General features: G+C 39.5%; 1 protein-coding gene across 2 annotated transcripts in view; it reads left to right on the top strand.

Moving 5' to 3' along the window:
* The first annotated feature begins 348 nt into the window (after window positions 1-348).
* The window catches only part of LOC148647047 (cytosolic phospholipase A2 gamma-like), a 28062-nt gene continuing 10407 nt past the window's right edge, over window positions 349-18003 (top strand). Inside the window, exons 1-10 of one of the 2 annotated variants that reach the window (XM_088608675.1) lie at window positions 349-497; window positions 1378-1435; window positions 3181-3206; window positions 3605-3719; window positions 5360-5502; window positions 5705-5903; window positions 8662-8770; window positions 10234-10374; window positions 11952-12005; window positions 17792-17869. In XM_088608675.1, the coding sequence (XP_088464801.1) occupies window positions 442-497; window positions 1378-1435; window positions 3181-3206; window positions 3605-3719; window positions 5360-5502; window positions 5705-5903; window positions 8662-8770; window positions 10234-10374; window positions 11952-12005; window positions 17792-17869 (979 nt within the window). In that variant the 5' untranslated portion in view covers window positions 349-441. The remainder of the gene's footprint in view (window positions 498-1377; window positions 1436-3180; window positions 3207-3604; window positions 3720-5359; window positions 5503-5704; window positions 5904-8661; window positions 8771-10233; window positions 10375-11951; window positions 12006-17791; window positions 17870-18003) is intronic. The other variant, XM_088608676.1, reaches the window with a different exon arrangement.

The raw sequence follows: 18003 nt of genomic DNA, 5'->3' as shown, positions 1-18003 counted from the left end.
GTCCTACATTTTGCCTACTGAGCTCTGAGTTGCATAATTGATCTAATTGTTTCATTAACAGTATGATTGTAATACCTCCAGCTAGGAACTGTGACAACTATCTTTAATGCTAAGATTTTGAAGAATCAACTGTGCATGACCTCAAAAATATATTTGTACCTAAATGATAAAATAATAATACGTTTTGAATTGACTACTCAGGTTAGAACAAAGCTAAGAAAAAGATTAAAAGAAAGGGTGAGACCAAGGTGTGTTCAGGGATGAAACCAGAAACTACTTTTCTGTCTGGGCTTGCCTTATTTGTCACACATTGTGATTAAATAAAGATTTAAAGGTTATGGTGCAAATCATAAACTGGCTTCCAGCTCAGGACTTCAGCCTTGTATCTCGTGACACATTGACGCCACAGCTGGGAATGTTTCAACCTCCAGATGAGTATAAATGATCTGTGTGGAACAGCTGGACTACATCTCGCTCCTCAGGTACATCAGAGACAGGTGAGTATGTACTGGACACATTATTATAACCTGCTACTGTAAAACTGATCACATATGAACCTACTGGAGCAACATTTCTGAGATTGTCTATGACTGTACTACTATACTCTGTATGTAATTTCTATAGTTCTAGGTCTTTAACTTACTGATGAATCCTCTTGGAAATTAAAAGCAATAATGTTCAGGTAAAAGTTGGGTGTTAAATACTGTCTGGTTCAAGATCATTTTTCCAATGTGCAATAATTCATGTTAGATATCTTAGTGGAATATATTAAAAATATTGCACAGGGTTTTAGGGAAACTGATTCAGAAGTGACATTCTAATGTGTCTTTAAATGTAATTCACAGTAACAATGTAAATATACCAAATATAAATTTAAATAAATGCAATTATTAAATACTTCTGAAATTGCAAGATGGCATTTCTTTTGTTGTCAAGCAATATTTTTTTAAATATTTATAATGAGAAAATGATCTTTTTAAAAACTGACACAGAGAACTAGGGAGTAAATTTCAGAAATGAATGCATCTGGTGATTGAAGTTACTGGTTTATCGTTAATATCATTAATTGATAAACTGCATTACACTTCAGAGATGTAAATCAAAACATCATTTTTTTGTGAAAAGAAGTCAAATTGCCAGGAGACACTTTTCCTGCACCATGTTCAGTCCAGACTGAAAGCGAAAGAATATGACATGAAGGCTCATCTTTTAATTATGAGGCACTGGGAAGTACTGTATGTGGTTGAAAATCAGTGTCAGGAAGCCTATGCCTCTCTTTATTCTGATCTAAACCAGCCTGTTCTTGGGTACTTGTATCCCAGTGTCCTCTAGATGTACAGAGTCGTCTCCTGACAAGTTGAATTTTTTCTTTGGCAGATCCAGTGAAGCAAGCAAACAGCACACTTTCTTCAAGAACAATATGGAACTCCTCACGGTACATTAGTATTTATCATCTTAATTACTAAAAGTTAATATTGGAAAAGATCTAGCAAAAAAGCAAGGGATCAACTTACTTTTGAGGCTTAGAATGTGATATTAAAATTATTACCTGATGCCTCAGCCTTCTACACTGGTATGTACTTTTGCTTTTTTAGAAATTCCCAGAAGTGCCCTTTAATTAGGCTTTGCACACAAGCAAGGATGTTATTTGCTTTTGAAAAGTGAGTAACATGATACAACTCAAACTTGAAGGCTGATAAGAGTGTCTTGGTAATGTGTTTGGGGTCATTTTGTTTTCTTGGACAGTCCGATGAAAGCAAACAAAAACCAGCGATTCTGAAAAGCACTGGCACCTTCCAGAGCCACTCAGACACTGTGATAACAGGGTCTAATAATAATAATAATAATAATAATAATAATAATAATAATAATAATAATAATAATAATAGGGTCTGGTAATGTGTACAGTACAAACACACAGTGAAAGACACACAAAATTAACCACAACTCTCCCTCTGACCTAGCAGTGCTGAACTCCCTGCATCCAACCTGCCTTAAAAGAGTTTTATTTTTTTAAGTTAACTTTTAAAAATTCACTGCAGTATAAGGATCACATATCAAAAAGGAAAACCAAAAGCAATGAAAAATGGCATCGGATGCAGGATATAAAGTAAATGTACAGCATATCCATGAACACTCCACTCCACTGATTGAGTGTGGATGTACAGTATATCCATCCACACTCAATCAGCAGAACAACAGGACTGCAGAAAAGCTGTTTTTTTTGTGGAAATAAAAACTATGCAATGTTATGCACTCATTTCTCTCCTATCCTTTTAATACACAGGCACAATTAAGATTCCACACACACAACTGTATGTTTTGCTCTCTGAATTTAGTTTGTTATAGTCAGTCATAAGTGAAAACTACACAGAATTATATACATTTAAAATTGAGAACAGGAGTCACTTCTGTACACAAAGTGAGTATGGGACTAACTACAGATCCATGTATTTGAGGCCAATAGTCTGACTTCATTTGAGAAACGGCAGAATAAGATCCCCCAATCAAAGAACTACTGACTAAGACATGGTAGATGGGCTTGACTCCTCTGATTTCTAACCTTATCTTGTGTCAATAAAAGACTCTCTGCTCTTATAACTGGTACTAACCTGTGATTGTCAAATCTTTTTGACACCCTACCTGTAAGCAGGGTGTGAAATACCTCTGACAAGTGGACAAGTCAGAACAGTGAGTCTGCAGGTTCTCATTTTCCCAGTGTGAAACAGAGGTTGAATCACGAAAGTCAGACGTAACTGTCAATCAACACAGGAGGGGGAGAAAAAATAAAAATATACATAACCATATACATTTTTTTTCCAAAAAAAGAATATTTAATAAATATAGAAACTGCAGAAAGTAGAACACCTTAACTCTCCACTGAGGTCTGGAAATAAGATTAAGAACTGTAATAATAAGATAAGATCACTTTATTGCCCATATACAAGTTCTTCTATTAGGAAATTGTCTTTTCACATACCTCAACTTACTCTCCATGAGACACACAGACAGGGTCAGGGGTCCAACAGAGTAGGATTCCTCTGCCGGCCACAGGATATGAACCAGCAACTTCCCAGCCACAGGTGCAGATCCTTAGCCACAGAGACACCGCACCGCCCCAATCTGGGAATAATAATATGGAATAATAAGAACTGCTTCTTTATTTGTGTACCATTACAGGCAATGGAAACCACACCTATTGAAAAGTAAGTTTCTTTAAATTTAGCTAAAATATGGGAAACTGTTACCTGGCAGTAGGGCACTTATATGTATCAATTTGGTCACTGTGTGTGTGTGGAGACTATCACAGTGATGTCACTGTGTGTGTGCAGGCTATCACAGTAATGTCACTGTGTGTGTGCAGTGTATCAGTGCAATGTCCCTGTGTGTGTAGTCTATCACAGTGATGTCACTTTGTTTATGTTCAGTGCTGTATATAACTGTAATGACACTGTGTGTGTAGTGCTGTACAGTATATCACAGAGATGTCATTGTGTCCATTACAGTATATCAACAGTGAGGTGAAAGGGGGGTTTGTGTGTCACAAATGTGACAGTCATGTTTCCACAGTATCTTCTCACTGTCACTTCGCTCATTCTTTCAGTGCTTCTTACATCCGAGTTGCTCACACTCTCTGTGAGGGGGAGAGCAAAGCCATTGAAAAGAGAAAACTCAAAATTCAGAAAGCCCTGAGCAGCCTACAGATTACTTGTGATGGGGTAAGGAGTTCTGATATTCCATTGTGATAGGTTTTTTTTTATCTGTATTGTACAGTACTTCTGTTGTACAATGATTTAAATTGAGATGTGTAATGACTTGACATAATCTCATATATAGTTATTAGTCTCACAATATCTTGAAGTGCAAAAGCAGGAATGGTATGTTTTTTCAATATGGAATTAACCTACTGTATATTTATTCCTATACAGTATTAAAATTCTAATAATATTTCAATTAAGATGACTTGACAGATTCTAATTGAGTTCATTGTCACGAAATGTCATAGATGGGTATTGTGGGAGTCAGGCTGGTATAGAAGCTAAAGAAGAATGTACAGGAATTACTGTCAACATACTGTACAAGTAACATACAGATACATGTAGCTGATTAATTTGAACTCCTAATCAATTGTTTTTTTTGGCATTTGAAATAAATGATTTATGAGAATGTTGTTGAAAAATACCAACAAATATATACGTATATATTACTAATAAAGATACTGAGGCCCTTTATTAATTATAATCTGCAATATGGTACAGCTACATTACAAACCACAATGATACTACAAAACGTTACACATTACTCCAAACAGGATACAACCTGAACTTCAGTCATATCAGCCCAAATAGAATACTGCCTTAACTATGCTCAAAGTAGTCAAATGAGCAGTTTAAGAAAATAAGGATGCACCTCGCTGCATCTCTAAACATCATTTTACAATATTTGCTTCTTTATTCACTCCAGAATGTACAAATTCTGTCTTTAGACAATGTAAGCACTCTGTGTGTTAACTGAATAAATGTAAAAGAGACAGTCCATCCCAGAGCCACAGCAGCTCACTGGACCAGTTCTCATCCTGCTTTCTATAGCATCATGTGGACTAGAAACTACATGACTCCCCTACAGGGAGGGTCAGCTGTGGGATGTTACCCACAGCAGTTCAGTGCTCAGAGTGAATGTACAACAGCAGTGTCTGCATAGAGGATTCAAACCCACAACCTGTCAGTAATCAATCTAAGGGGCTTACCCTCTACACTACACCACCCTAAACTGCAGTGAGATAAAGTCCCCACATTAGTCTAACACCTGCTCAGCCTCAAACTCCCCCTGGTATCCAGACTGATAGAAGGTCTGAAGGTTTTCCTCCTGGACTGGAGGCCAGTCTGCCGAAGGGTCACCCTCAGCAATGCTGCACCCATTTATACAGCTGGGAGGACTGGAGCAGTACAGGTGAAGTGCCCTGTTCACACATAGCAGCAGGACAGTGCAGTAATGGGGCAGTGATCACACAACCCTCTGTTTGCAAGACCAGAGACTTTACTGCTGCACACTGCCTGTGCGGGATATAGTGGCACACTGAAGCAGAACAATAAGACTTCAGAAATAACCAGAGTTTCTCCCAGTAGAAGTGTTTTCTGGAGAAAAAAAAAAGATAAAGAGAAATCAGATTTTAAGGTTTACAATATATATTTTTAATTATCAGTATTTTAACACAAAGCATCTGTAAGAATCACAATGGGCTGCTATATCTGAAAACCTCAAACTGAAAGAGCGAGTAACTAGCAAAGGAGCAGTCACTATCCTGGTCCACATGACTCCCCCGTGTTAGATTCTGTCTTCTCCTCTCTTCCTCAATCAGGACCGTGTCCCCCCCATCGCCGTGCTGGGCTCTGGGGGGGGTCTGCGTGCCATGGTGGCTCTCATGGGGACTTTAACTGAGCTGGGGGCTCAGAACCTGCTGGACACCATCATGTACCTGTGTGGAGTGTCAGGATCCACCTGGTGAGTCTGAGACACTGGGCTGCGAGATCAGCTGTGAGCCTGTGAATTCAGCTCAGATTTAGTGTAATGTAACCCTGGATATTCAGAAGGTAATCCAGAATGTTTAAAGAGAACCATAGAATTAGCTGCACAGAGTGAATACCTTGGTGAAATGTTTTCAGTTTCTTTCCTGATCTGTGTCCTTGTGTGTTTAACTCTGCAGGTGTATGTCCTCTCTGTACCATGACCCACAGTGGTCCTCTCACGTGGAGGAGGCAGAGACAAAGATGGTGGAAACACTCAACATGGACAATTTCAGCTTTTTAAAAATGAGGCAAAAAATCAACGAATCAACAGAGGATGAGAAGTTTTCCTTAACAGATGTATGGGCTGCAGGTGTTGTTTACAAAATTGTGAAAGAGGTCAGCATTGCTTCTTGTGTGTATCGGTCTGTATGTGAGTCCAGCTCTCTTTCTTTTCTCATTCCTCAGTGTCTCTTTGTATCTGGCTGTTTGTGTTTGTGAACTGGTTTTACAGAAGTCCTTAGGTAATACAACTTGTTGTAGGAGTCTATTGCCTATCTCTACTTCATCAATACTTCTTTTTCCTAAAACAAGAGCCATAATTCACAAATTTGTCTGTGAGGGGAAGGGATTGATTAAGTATTCAATTTCATGTGTTTGGAGATAAAATGAACTAAATAAAATATCATTAATGATAAAATAACAATGAAAACATGATGATTCTATAAAACACTGCAGCAAAGTAAGACATTTGGACAATGAGGGAAAGGGTGTTTAGTACAAGAGAGTGCAGTAAACCAGAATAGTCACTAGTTGTTAGCATGAGACAGTTCTGTGTAGATGAGATTCTAGAGAGTTAATCATTCAAGAGAGATTTGGCTTGCAGGGAAGCTGGATTGAAAAATTGCAGTTTTGTATCCCTCATTTACACCTTAAACAGATGACCTACCTGTAATCTAGCAAAAGGGGATCTCTTCAGCTGAATTTGAAGTGTGAGAATCCCAGCTACCCTACAGATACCAGAAATCGTCTACAGCAATAACATTAGGTTTTTCATATGCATCTTGTCATGAAAATGCTCATATCTGCTTTACTTTTACAGTAGACACTGATTGCAAAATACACAACTGGAAATACTGGTAAAAATATATATTCCCGTTAATGCAGATCAACAACTAAGAAAAAAATACAAAACTCATTTTCTGTTAGAGACAGTTATTGTTCAGGAAACTGCTAGTGTACAATTGCTATTATTGTATTAACAATCACAGCTCACACATTTTAAAGCTGTAACATCCATTCATTGGATGGATGCTAAATTTGAGTTGCATTTCTTGCACTTAATTAATGAGTTAAGATTCTCTTCAACCTCACTGTCATCGCTGTTCACCTCCTTGAATGTGTGCCCAAGCCAGGCCAACACCTGCAGCATTGTGCTTTGAGAACTTCATCTGGTTTAAATGCAGTTACAGTGTTGTCGTGCCAAACAAAATGACAGCAATTCGGGTGTCCATGTAGCAGTAGTCTTCTTTGTTACATAAACATATGGGAGCCAAGCTCTTGCAAGCCAGACTCAAAGAAAAACAGCACAAAGGTGATCTTTTATACAGTGTAATCAAAACAAGTTAAAAGGCACTCCTACTACTTAAAGTATGGCTATGTAAGGTCTTATTGTGTGAAGCTTCTATGCAAAGTTCTGTAATGCGGGATATTCAGTACACCTCCCATGTAATTGATGACAAGCTGCCTTTATGCTAAAGTTCCTTCGGTTAGCTAGGAGGATGAGTACAAGGCACAGTGACCCAGTCATGTCCCTGGGCACACAGCCAGTGTCGGGTACCGTCTTTCTGTTCTGAGCGTGTAGACAACACAGATAGGAAGCAGCTGCACTAAGCTATAGCAACAGGAAAAACAAAATTGGACAGGACAACCTTTTATCCCTTCCGTATATTCTTGAGGACAGAATGAGACCAAGACACACAAATACTGTAAAATGACATTTACTTTGATGTTATTTTAAGAACAAAGCTTTCTATTAACACATTGTTTCGTTAATAACTATCTTCAGCGGTCTTTAAGTTTTCCAAAGTTTTAGAAAAAACAGTAAGAAAAAAAAGAATGCAATGTGCATATATAACCATTACATAACATATAGTTTAATGCTGGGATGCTTGCAACTTCTTCTGTGTTTTAGGATCACACATGCCTTGTGTAGTTTGAGAAAAATACTACTCAAACTGTGAACTGTGAGATGTTTTGAGAATTATTAATATTGTGCCAAAACCAACCCAAGCAGCCATCATTTTGAAGTACCTGTCACTGTCAGGAACCAAAACACAATACAGTAACAGGCATTTTTTATTATTATTATTATTATTATTATTATTATTATTATTATTATTATTATTATTATTACAATTAAAAGAGCGACAAACCTAATATAATGGCATGGTGTTTTGCAGTTTTGCAATGCTGGGGTGCTGGGTTCAGTTCTGGACCTGGGGTGCTATCTGCAAGAGGAAGGGAATGTTACTCTGACTTGTCTGAAACAATGAGTATGGTGATGAGGAAGTAGTGTTACTTGGAGCTCCTGAGAGGAGCAAAAAGGAGAAAGGCCTGGTGTGTTTTTACATCAGTCTCCTTTCACTGTACAGCGGTCTTCATCTCTAGGAGTTTCAAAACACATTGTCTCCTAATCCCAGTCAGGTCACGTGGCACCTTGTTGCAAAGTTGATTCTAGTTCTCCAGGACAGACAGCACCCTTACAGGCGGTTAAATCCAGATTTTTATCACCCATTGTCAGCAACATGTGGAATGTGTTTCTGGGTCTATAGGATGTAAGCCTTTTGAGACTCTTGTTTTGATAGTGTAGCTGGTGTTTGTGTTTTATTAGAGAGGTGTGATAGCCAGCTGATAAACCACGTCACCCAGCTCACACTGAGCATATTGGTCTCCACCTTCATTGGCATTTGTGTGTTTATGTCTCCATACCACCATTAAAATCTAATTTCTCAGAAAGCGTATGCTACATATTTGTAGTGTTAGTCCTCTGTAGCTCCTTCAGGCTTTTATCATAACTGATCTTCAGACCTGGGACATGTCTTGTGGCTCATCTATGGACTTCAATGTTTATTCACACATGCTCGTCTCTTCCCAGATGGATGACCGCAAACTTTCAAAGGAAGAAGATGTGGACATGACCAACCCCTACCCCATCTACGCAGCTGTGGACAAGTCACAAATGAAAAAGGAAAAACACAACAAAGGCACATATTTGTTCTAGAGGCCATAATTCTGTAATACTGTATATTTTATAGAATTATGATATTGTATTAGGATTAATCTAAGTTGTAAATTAGAAGCGACAATAGCAGTAGCGAGACATAAAATCAATAGTAAATTGTTTTCCATAACATTTTGTGCTAATACAGCAAGGCACTGAAGAAACCTGAGTAAACTATCTTATTAAAGACACAGCTGCAGTGACTCAGTTAGGATCTGAACTCCCAGTCTCCCTGAGAGAATTCCAGAGCACTAAACTACGCTTCCCTGGTAGTGCTTATAGAAGTGTTAGTAGCCAGTGCTTCAGAAGCAGCAGCAGTGAAATAAGCTGTTTTTGTGTTTGGGCAAGAAGGTGGATAGTTTTGAATTCACTACAAAACAGCCAACAGATTTTTTGGATTAGAGGAAGTGGTGTAACTTTACACAGAGTGAGAAGATTGCAGTGGACTGGTGATGTCTACCTTTAGAACTATTCTAGTTTCGTCTGACCCACTGCAATACAGCAGGGCATTTTGTAGCCACATCTCCGCTCTGCCTGGAATGCTGAAGAGACAGGATAGTGCAGAGCACCAAGCTGCAGTGAGAAGTCACATGGTACCAGGTGCTCTGAGCCATTACAACCTTTTCTGTCTCTCCTTGGCAATCAGCACTGACCTTTTCAACAGTTCACTCCTGAGTTATCTTCCAGCTTCCCAGTTGGAGCCCTTCCTGTTCATAATTTCCAATTCTCTTGGGCTCTGCTTGGGAGCTCTGCTCACAGCTATCCTGTCCAGGGCTCCTCCTGGCTGCTGACTGTGGAACAGTGGTCTTGACCCAGCTTTGTACTGGACCTCAGCAGGTGACCCTTGGCCCAGCCTGACAGCATGCGCTGGCCTGGACTCTGGAGAAGAGCCCGAAAGAGTGTGTGTGTCCTGGTCAGCCCAGCAATCAGCCTTGTGTCCTCCCTGACTGGGAATATCCTACCCAGCCCAAGGGTTGGACCCCTTAGATCTGCATTGTGCCCTGGAACAAAGAACAGTTCCAGGATCTGGTGGCCTTCCTGCACCTGCTTTCCCTACACTCCTGTCCTACGTCAAGTTTCATCCCACTTCCTGGGCAGTCCCAATGGACTATTCGATATCCGAGCAATCCCTGCTCCTGGAGCCTAGCTGTTAGGAATCCGGACAGTGTAGAGTCTCCGATGAGTCGGGTGGTCCCTGCTCCTGGAGCCTGGTCGCTAGCAACAGATCCACATCAGACTGTCACTGCTCTGCGTGAGCCTGTCTACCACCCAAGGTGCAGTGACCGGCCACTCCCCCTGAACTGTGATGCCCTTGCTCTTGGGTCCATTACACCTCCGCATCATCCCTCGTTTCCTGGGGGGGGGTGCTTGGTCATAACAATTCTAAGGAGTTTCTCTAATTCTGTTTCTCTGTCTTCCTTTCCTCCCTGTCTCTTCCCTTTGCAGGGATTTGGTTTGAAATAACCCGTCATGAAGCAGGGTACCCTGAGTATGGAGCCTTCGTGGACACCAGTGTCCTTGGGAGTCAGTTCAGTGGAGGAAACAAGATAAAGCACAAAGATGAGATGGACATTCTATACTTGCAAGGTCTCTGTCTCTTCCTTCTTGAAACACTGTGTCCTCTCAAACAGTTCATCTGTGAGATTTAGGGACAGAGATCTTACTGTCGGGCAGCTGATTCTGAGAAAGGTTTAGACAGAGCAGTGTCATGCCAAACAGATGTAAACTGTGTTTCACTTTAGGGCTCTAGAGAGAATCTCCACCTTCGAGACTGCTGTTCCGTTTCAATATCATGGTTTACAGGGCATGTTCCGTCTGTCAGGAAAGTGCTTCTGGTGTGTGTGTAGAGAGGATTATATTGAAGCGGCAGCTCTGTGGCTAAGGATCTGCTGCTGTGGCTGGAAGGTTGCTGGTTCATATACCATGGCTGGCAGAGGAAACCCCTGAGCAAGGCCCTTAACCCCAACTGTTCCAGGGGCGCTGTACAATGGCTGACCCTGCGCTCTGACCCCAAAGCTTCTCTCCCTGTCTGTGTCTCATGGAGAGTGGGCTGGGGTATGCAAAAGGACAAATTCCTAATGCAAGAATTATCTTATCTTATCTTACACCCTTGCAGTAAACTCCTTAGCTCTCTTGAATAGTGAGGGGGTTTGGGTAACCTATCCAGCCCCCAGACAGACTGCCATTCCCTTAGTTAGATGTGTCACACCAGTATTATACTTTAATACTGTACATATTCATCTCTCTCTCTCTCTCTTATTGGTTATCTACGTTGGTTAGAGCATGGTGCTAGTAATGCCAACGTTGTGGGTTCGATCCCCGTACGGGCCAGAATAGTTGCTTTTGGGTGGCTCTGTAGCTAAGGATCTGCGCCTGTGGCTGGAAGGTTGCCGGTTCATATCCTGTGCGATGTATAAATGCCTGACCCTGTGCTCTAACCCCAAGCTTCTCTGTGTGTCTCATGGAGAGCAGATTGGGGGTATGTGAAGAGACAAATTCCTAATGCAAGAAATTGTATATAGCCAATAAAGTGATCTTATCTTACATTATTTATGTGACCTATTTTCAGAATGTTTTTTTGTATAGGATGCCAGGTATAATGACATCTATATGATGCATATTTATAGTTATTATCCATATTTTTATATTAAAAGCTGATACTAACACTATTATTTAAAAATGTGACAGATACACACAATAAGAATGAATAATTTAAAGAGTTTTTCTATATTTGAAATCTGTTCTGGACCTTTTCATTTGCTGCATCAAATGGAAATCCTGGGATTTATTGATTGGTGGTTAAATACATTTCCTCATTATGTATGTAAAGTGGCCTGATGTGTAAGGAAGATTAGAATATAGACGTGTTTACTGCTTTATAAATAGTAATATATCAGTAAATATACAGTAAGTGACACATTTCTCATGGGAAAAACCTATGAAATGATATAGCTAATAAAACTGAAAAGTGTGAAAAAGGATGTGAACAAATCCAAGTATTTCTTTAGGAAGGACTTTACAGGTGTAATTGAGTGACAGCTTCAAAACAAGTCACTGCTGACCGTCACGGATTGCTAGCATTCATGTGGGGTGAGGAAGTCGAAGTTAGTTCAACTCCAAACCATCTTTGTCGCTCAGTTCATACTGTTCTCTGTTTTTTTCAGGATTGTGTGGCAGTGCAATAGGCGATATGGAGAAGAACATAAAGTTTGTTAAAGGTATTTTCATTTTTGTGCATTTTATTAAGCAAAAATCCATGGTTTGTTTAATGACCACCCAATTTGTAATTTTCACATGTTAGTCAGGCTTCTAAATCCCTGGTAGCAGCACAGTGGAAAGAGGGACAGTGGGCCCCACTGTGAGGACATACATGTATTACACACCCCAGTGTCCACTCCACTCCACAGTGATGCACAGGGTGTGACAGGAGCGGTGGTGATGCTCTCAATTAAGAGCACAAAAACAGCTACAGTAGAGGCAACTTGGCCCCTCTAGCCTATTTGGCAGTTAGTAGCTACAGTATAGTATATAATCCAGGAATCTCATCCAGCTTTTTCTTGAAAAAAGACAGGGTATCAGCTTCAACACCATGGCTGATACCTCACTCCATACTTCCTGAATAGCAATGTTGTGGAGGCCTGTACCCCAGATTCCCTAAGGAAACAGCTGGATGAGAACGCTGAATCATTTAGAACAGAACACTGCAAACTTTCAGATACTAGGCAAATTTTAGTACTCTGCTATATCATCCTGCAACTTACAACTGGCAACCCACTGAAGTGAAGCATGTGTGAGCCTGGTCAGTACCAGGATGGGAGACCTCCTAGGAAAACCTAAGGTTGCTGCTGGAAGAGGTGTTAGTGGGGCCAGCAGGGGCTCTCCCTGCTGCCTAGAGATGCAGCCATTCAAAGTATGTAACACAGACATGTACTGTGGGTAATTGGCTATGGCCTCATGCATTGTGATGCAAAATACTGTGGTACATGAGTGGTTGACTGACAGGGGCACTTGTGGTGTGTTGGTCAGTTGTAGAAAGATTTAAATGTCTTTACTGTGCCTGTTTTAGTATTGAATATTTATATGGAATTTTACCACTGAAGGGAAATCTTAGTAGCTGAGCATAAAAAGAATAGGAGCATACTGTAACGTGTGTGAAGGCCATCAATGATATTAATTTTGGAACATAAACATACAGTATATGGCTGGTCTCGGTACTTTAAAGAAAAAATACACACCAGTATTCCATTTCTCCCTAAACATTTTAAGCATTGAAGTCTTTAACTAACGTGATACCGGAGTCAACAAGCAACTGTTTTGAGTCAACTGTTTCTCTAGGGCTTTTTCAACACTCCTCATGTGACCTTGCCAGTGCCGCTGTGGGTTAGGTTCCCGACTTCCACATCACACGTTGGGTGTTTGAATCCAGCCGGAGCCATGATTTTTTTTTACAAACATTTCTTTGAAAAAATAAAACTTTTCCCTGGGTCAGAGATTAAATAAAACTTCACTCGCACCAAACAAATGTATATTTCTAAATATCACAACATGATCGAATTTAAGTCATTTTAATAACAATGAATAGTCACCTATGCGTTACAATATAAACATTTATATTGATTTAAATCGTGTTTTGATTTAAATTGCAAACGCGTGTTTAAATATATGTGTTTTTTGATTGACAATCAGACAAATGCAACATAAATTGATACCTTTGTCTTCTAAGTATCTTAATAAACTTTCAGCATACTTTCTCCCCGTTTAAATTTATTTTTCTTGGGATCTTGGGATCAAACGTGGAAAGATTAGATTGTAATCGTTTTTATTTTTTAAATACATTTTAGAAAAGTGTAATCTATACTAAAAAGCTGTACACCACCTGCTATAAAGATACATATTGTAATACTTTCGGGTTCGGATAGGACGGACACAAGAACTCAGACTTGCGGAGTTATAGCAAGTTAAAGCCTTGATTTTATATATCACCTTTAAATATATGTGTTTTGTGATTCACAATCAGACAAATGCAACATAAATTGATATCTTTGTCTCCTAAGTATCTTAATAAACTTTCAGCATAGCTTTCTCCCCGTTAAGATTCCGTCTTAATTAAACGTTTAAAATACACGTTTCGAATAGAAAGTAATCCTCTTCCTGGTATGTAGAACAGATCAGCAGGTCTTTTTTCCCCATTAAGAGGGGTTTCAGATGGTGTCAGCCAATCACCATTCTGAAGCCTACCATAATCTCTGGTATAGGGACAACCCTGAATACTGGTCTTGGTACCGTATTTCACAGAAAAAATACACACCAGTATTCCATTTCTCCCGTGTCCTGTCACAGTGAAGTAGGAAGTGCACCTCTGTCTCTATTTCTCCCTGCTTGCTGGCAGTGGGAGCACAGCCTGTCCTCTCTGGGTAACCAGGTGTTTCACGCATGAAAAGTGGCTATTAACAATCGAAACCTGTTTTATTTATTTTATTTTTATTTAGATTAAGAGTTCCCATTACCCCCATTTCCATTAAAATCGCAAACCCGTGTTTAATTAAATGTCTTTTTACACAGCTGTATGAGCTCCACCTGTCAGGACAGGAGGCTCTACTGTACACAGTAAGGGGTGGGAGGGGGTAACAAGCTGTCCAGCCATGTGGAATGCTACAGAACCCTAAACAGACAATACACAGGGGGGAGAGAGAGAGAGAGTTTTTTGCCCTCTGTCAAAAAAACCCAAATCACTCGGGGCAGAGACTCTGGGGGGATCATTGTGTGGTACAGAGCGGAGCTCAGTCGCTCAATACAAGTAGTAAAGAGAGAAGAGTCAACAATTGATTTAAGGACGATCTGTCAAAGTGCAATGAAATACAATATTGTTGTTGTTGTTATTGTTGTTTTTATCCTGTAAAGCGTTTTGAGAAGCCACCTTTAAAGGTGCTATATAAAAGCGCCGATTCTTATGGAATGTGTTTTCTTTTTTCTTTTTTCAGTATGGAATAAACCTATTACTTGATTCTTATGGATGCCCGGTTCCGCCGGGGATTAAAAAAAAATCCCATGGAATCGCGTATCTAAGGAAATAGCAGTATAACCTTATTCATGCACAAACAGTGGCATGTTACATTATTAATTTGGGTGTCTCCTCTTGCCAGAAAGCTCTATATTGCATTTTGAGTGCGGTTTTTGACTTTTTTTAAATTGCAACCCATAAATAAAGCTGATACTGTTTAGACTTTTAATTATTTTCAACTGTATTACAGCAGCACAATGCACAATGCAACGTAAATTGCAAAAATTCACTTGGAATCTGTCCAAGCCCTACTTTGTCAGGCATTTTCTTTTACTGTAACGGACCTGTTTACTGTAACCTGTTTTTCTAGCTTTTAATGTCGTGCGATGTGTAAGCAGGAACACATCATTATATCTTACATATGAAAAATACATAATATAGCTCCCAAACAAACGCAAACGTGTTTTTAATAAAATGCTTTTATTCACTCATAATCTGACAATTTCAGGAAGACTAAGGAGGGACTAAGGAAGTTGTCATCTGTTGTTAAAGCTCTGTGAGCTCGGTGACTTTGAGACCACTTGTTATCCCAAGTTGTTTGAATCGCCACAATTCAAATACAGAAAAAAGAGCTGACTGACAAGATTTAGGATGTGGCTGTCAATGTTGGATTAAAAAAAATACGTTGCCCGACGTTAGTTGCATTGCTTGAAAAATAATTTTATTTCGAGAGACTGGATAAGTAATTCAAGTGTTTCTTTAACTTCCTGAAAAACAAGTAATAATTTAACAATATGTGCAAAAGTTTTATGATATGTCGCTGTTGTGAATGTCTGTGGAGTGTATCTTATTTGTCTGTCCTGGCTGTGCTCTCTCGCTCGCCCTCCTCTCTCTCTCTCTCTCTCTCTCTCTCTCAATTCTATTCAAGGTGCTTTATTAGCATGTCAGATGGGTACAATCAGTGTTGGTTATTTACTTTGTAATCTGTGGTCCTTTTAACTGTTTTTACATCTACTGTATTGCTTTGAGATGCCACTTTTAAAAGTGATATATAAAATCAAGGCTTTAACTTGCTTTAACTCCACAAGTCTGAGTTCTTGTGTCCGTCCTATCCGAACCCGAAAGTATTTCAATATGTATCTTTATAGCAGGTGGTGTACAGCTTTTTAGTATAGATTACACTTTTCTAAAATGTATTTAAAAAATAAAAACGATTACAATCTAATCTTTCCACGTTTGATCCCAAGATCCCAAGAAAAATAAATCTAAACGGGGAGAAAGCTATGCTGAAAGTTTATTAAGATACCTAGAAGACAAAGATATCAATTTATGTTGCATTTGTCTGATTGTGAATCAAAATTTATTTAATCTTTGACCTAGGGAAAAGTTTTATTTTTTCAAAGAAATGTTTGTTAAAAAAAAGTCACAGCTCTGGCTGGATTCAAACACCCAACGTATGATATGTGAGTTAGGAACCTAACCCACAGCACCACTGGCAAGGTCATATAAGGACTGTTGAAAAAGCCCTAGAGAAACAGTATCAGCAGACATTGTACAGCATGAACTATTCTTGTGTTGCGGTGCTTGAATATAATTATATCGTTATTCATTTCTTTAGATACGCGATTCCATATTATATTCCCTTTTAATCAAATTCTAAACGTATGCTTGTTGACTCCGGTATCATGTTAGTTAAAGACTTCGATGCTTAAAATATTTAGGGAGAAATGGAATACTGGTGTGTATTTTTTCTTAAAAGTACCGAGACCAGCCATATACTGTATGTTTATGTTTCAAAATTAATATCGTTTATGGCCTTCACACGCGTTGCAGTATGCTCCTATTCTTTTTATGCTTGGCTGCTAAGATTTCCCTTCAGTGGTAAAATTCCATATAAATTTTCAATACTAAAACGGGCACAGTAAAGACATTAAATATGCATACTGTATACAGTACAGTTTGCATACAGTAATATGTTTATGTTCCTAAATCAATCTCTTTTATAAGCATGTGAAAGGCATGGTGAATCGGGGATTCCCAAATATGACCGTACTTTGCATGATTGGAAACAAATGCGTGATTGCGAAATGCTGTGGTGTTACTTTTACAAAGATGGTCAATGAAAAAAAGAATGTGGACCAGGGCAATACTTTGAGTTTACAGCTTATCCAAGGTCATTCATTATTAATACTATTAGTAATATCTTCGTTAAAGACTTTGATGGCGACAGCTCAAACATGAGAGGTTGAGCTTTATTAGCTCCACCTTGCGGAAATTCCGGATACTATTATTTTACATTAGGTACTATACAAGAATTTACGGTAACTCGCGGTAGATTGCATAAAGCGCACTGCAAAATAATGCGGTATCGCCTGCTCGTTTTGAATGGCTGCATCTGTATGTGGGTCCTAATGCCCCATTATAGTGATGGGGACACTGTACTGTAAAAAAATATGTGCCGACCTGTGGCTGAGATATAAAACCGAGGTCCTGACTCTCTGTGGTCATTAAAAATCCCAGGGCATTTCTCAAAAAGAGTAGGGGTGTTACCCTGGCGTCCTGGCCAAATTTCCCATTGGCCCTTACCAATCATGGCCTCTTAATAATCCCCATCTATGAATTGGCTTTATTACTCTGTTCTCCTCTCCACTAATAGCTGATGTGTGGTGAGCGTTCTGGCGCACTATGGCTGCAGTTACATCACCCAGGTGGGGCTGCAGATTGGTGGTGGAGGGGAGTCCCCGTTATTTGTAAAGCGCTTTGAGTGGAGCATCCAGAAAAGTGCTATATAAGTGTAAGCAATTATTATTATTATAAAATAGAGCAAGCTGAGGCTAACCTAGTAAATTCACTTAGTCCTTCAAGTATCTGATTTGATTTTCCAGTAAAGCTCAAGGAAGTCCTGGTCATACGTGGCAGACGACACAGACCTGGTGGAAACTGGAAACATCTTGAACACTGGATCAGACCTTAAACTCTAATCAGAAGCTCTTTTTGTTCCAGATACAATATTCAGTATCTTATCCTTCCATTCTGAAACCAGGGCGATGGCACGTACAAGAAACACAGAGATTCCTGCAGGTGAGATGCTCTTATTTTCTGTTTCTTTTCCACAATCAGTGGCCTGATAGCCTTTACATATTGCAGCAGGTGTTGGAGTTACAGTAGGTATTCAGTGATGTGGAGGGAAATGAGGATGACCGTGCTCCAGGTAA

This window comes from Lepisosteus platostomus, chromosome 16, assembly GCF_059453375.1.
Source record: "Lepisosteus platostomus isolate fLepPlt1 chromosome 16, fLepPlt1.hap1, whole genome shotgun sequence".
NCBI classification, from domain to species: Eukaryota; Metazoa; Chordata; class Actinopteri; order Semionotiformes; family Lepisosteidae; genus Lepisosteus; species Lepisosteus platostomus.
The sequence above is the reverse complement of the archived record's forward strand: the minus strand, read 5'-3'. Positions and strand labels throughout refer to the sequence as shown.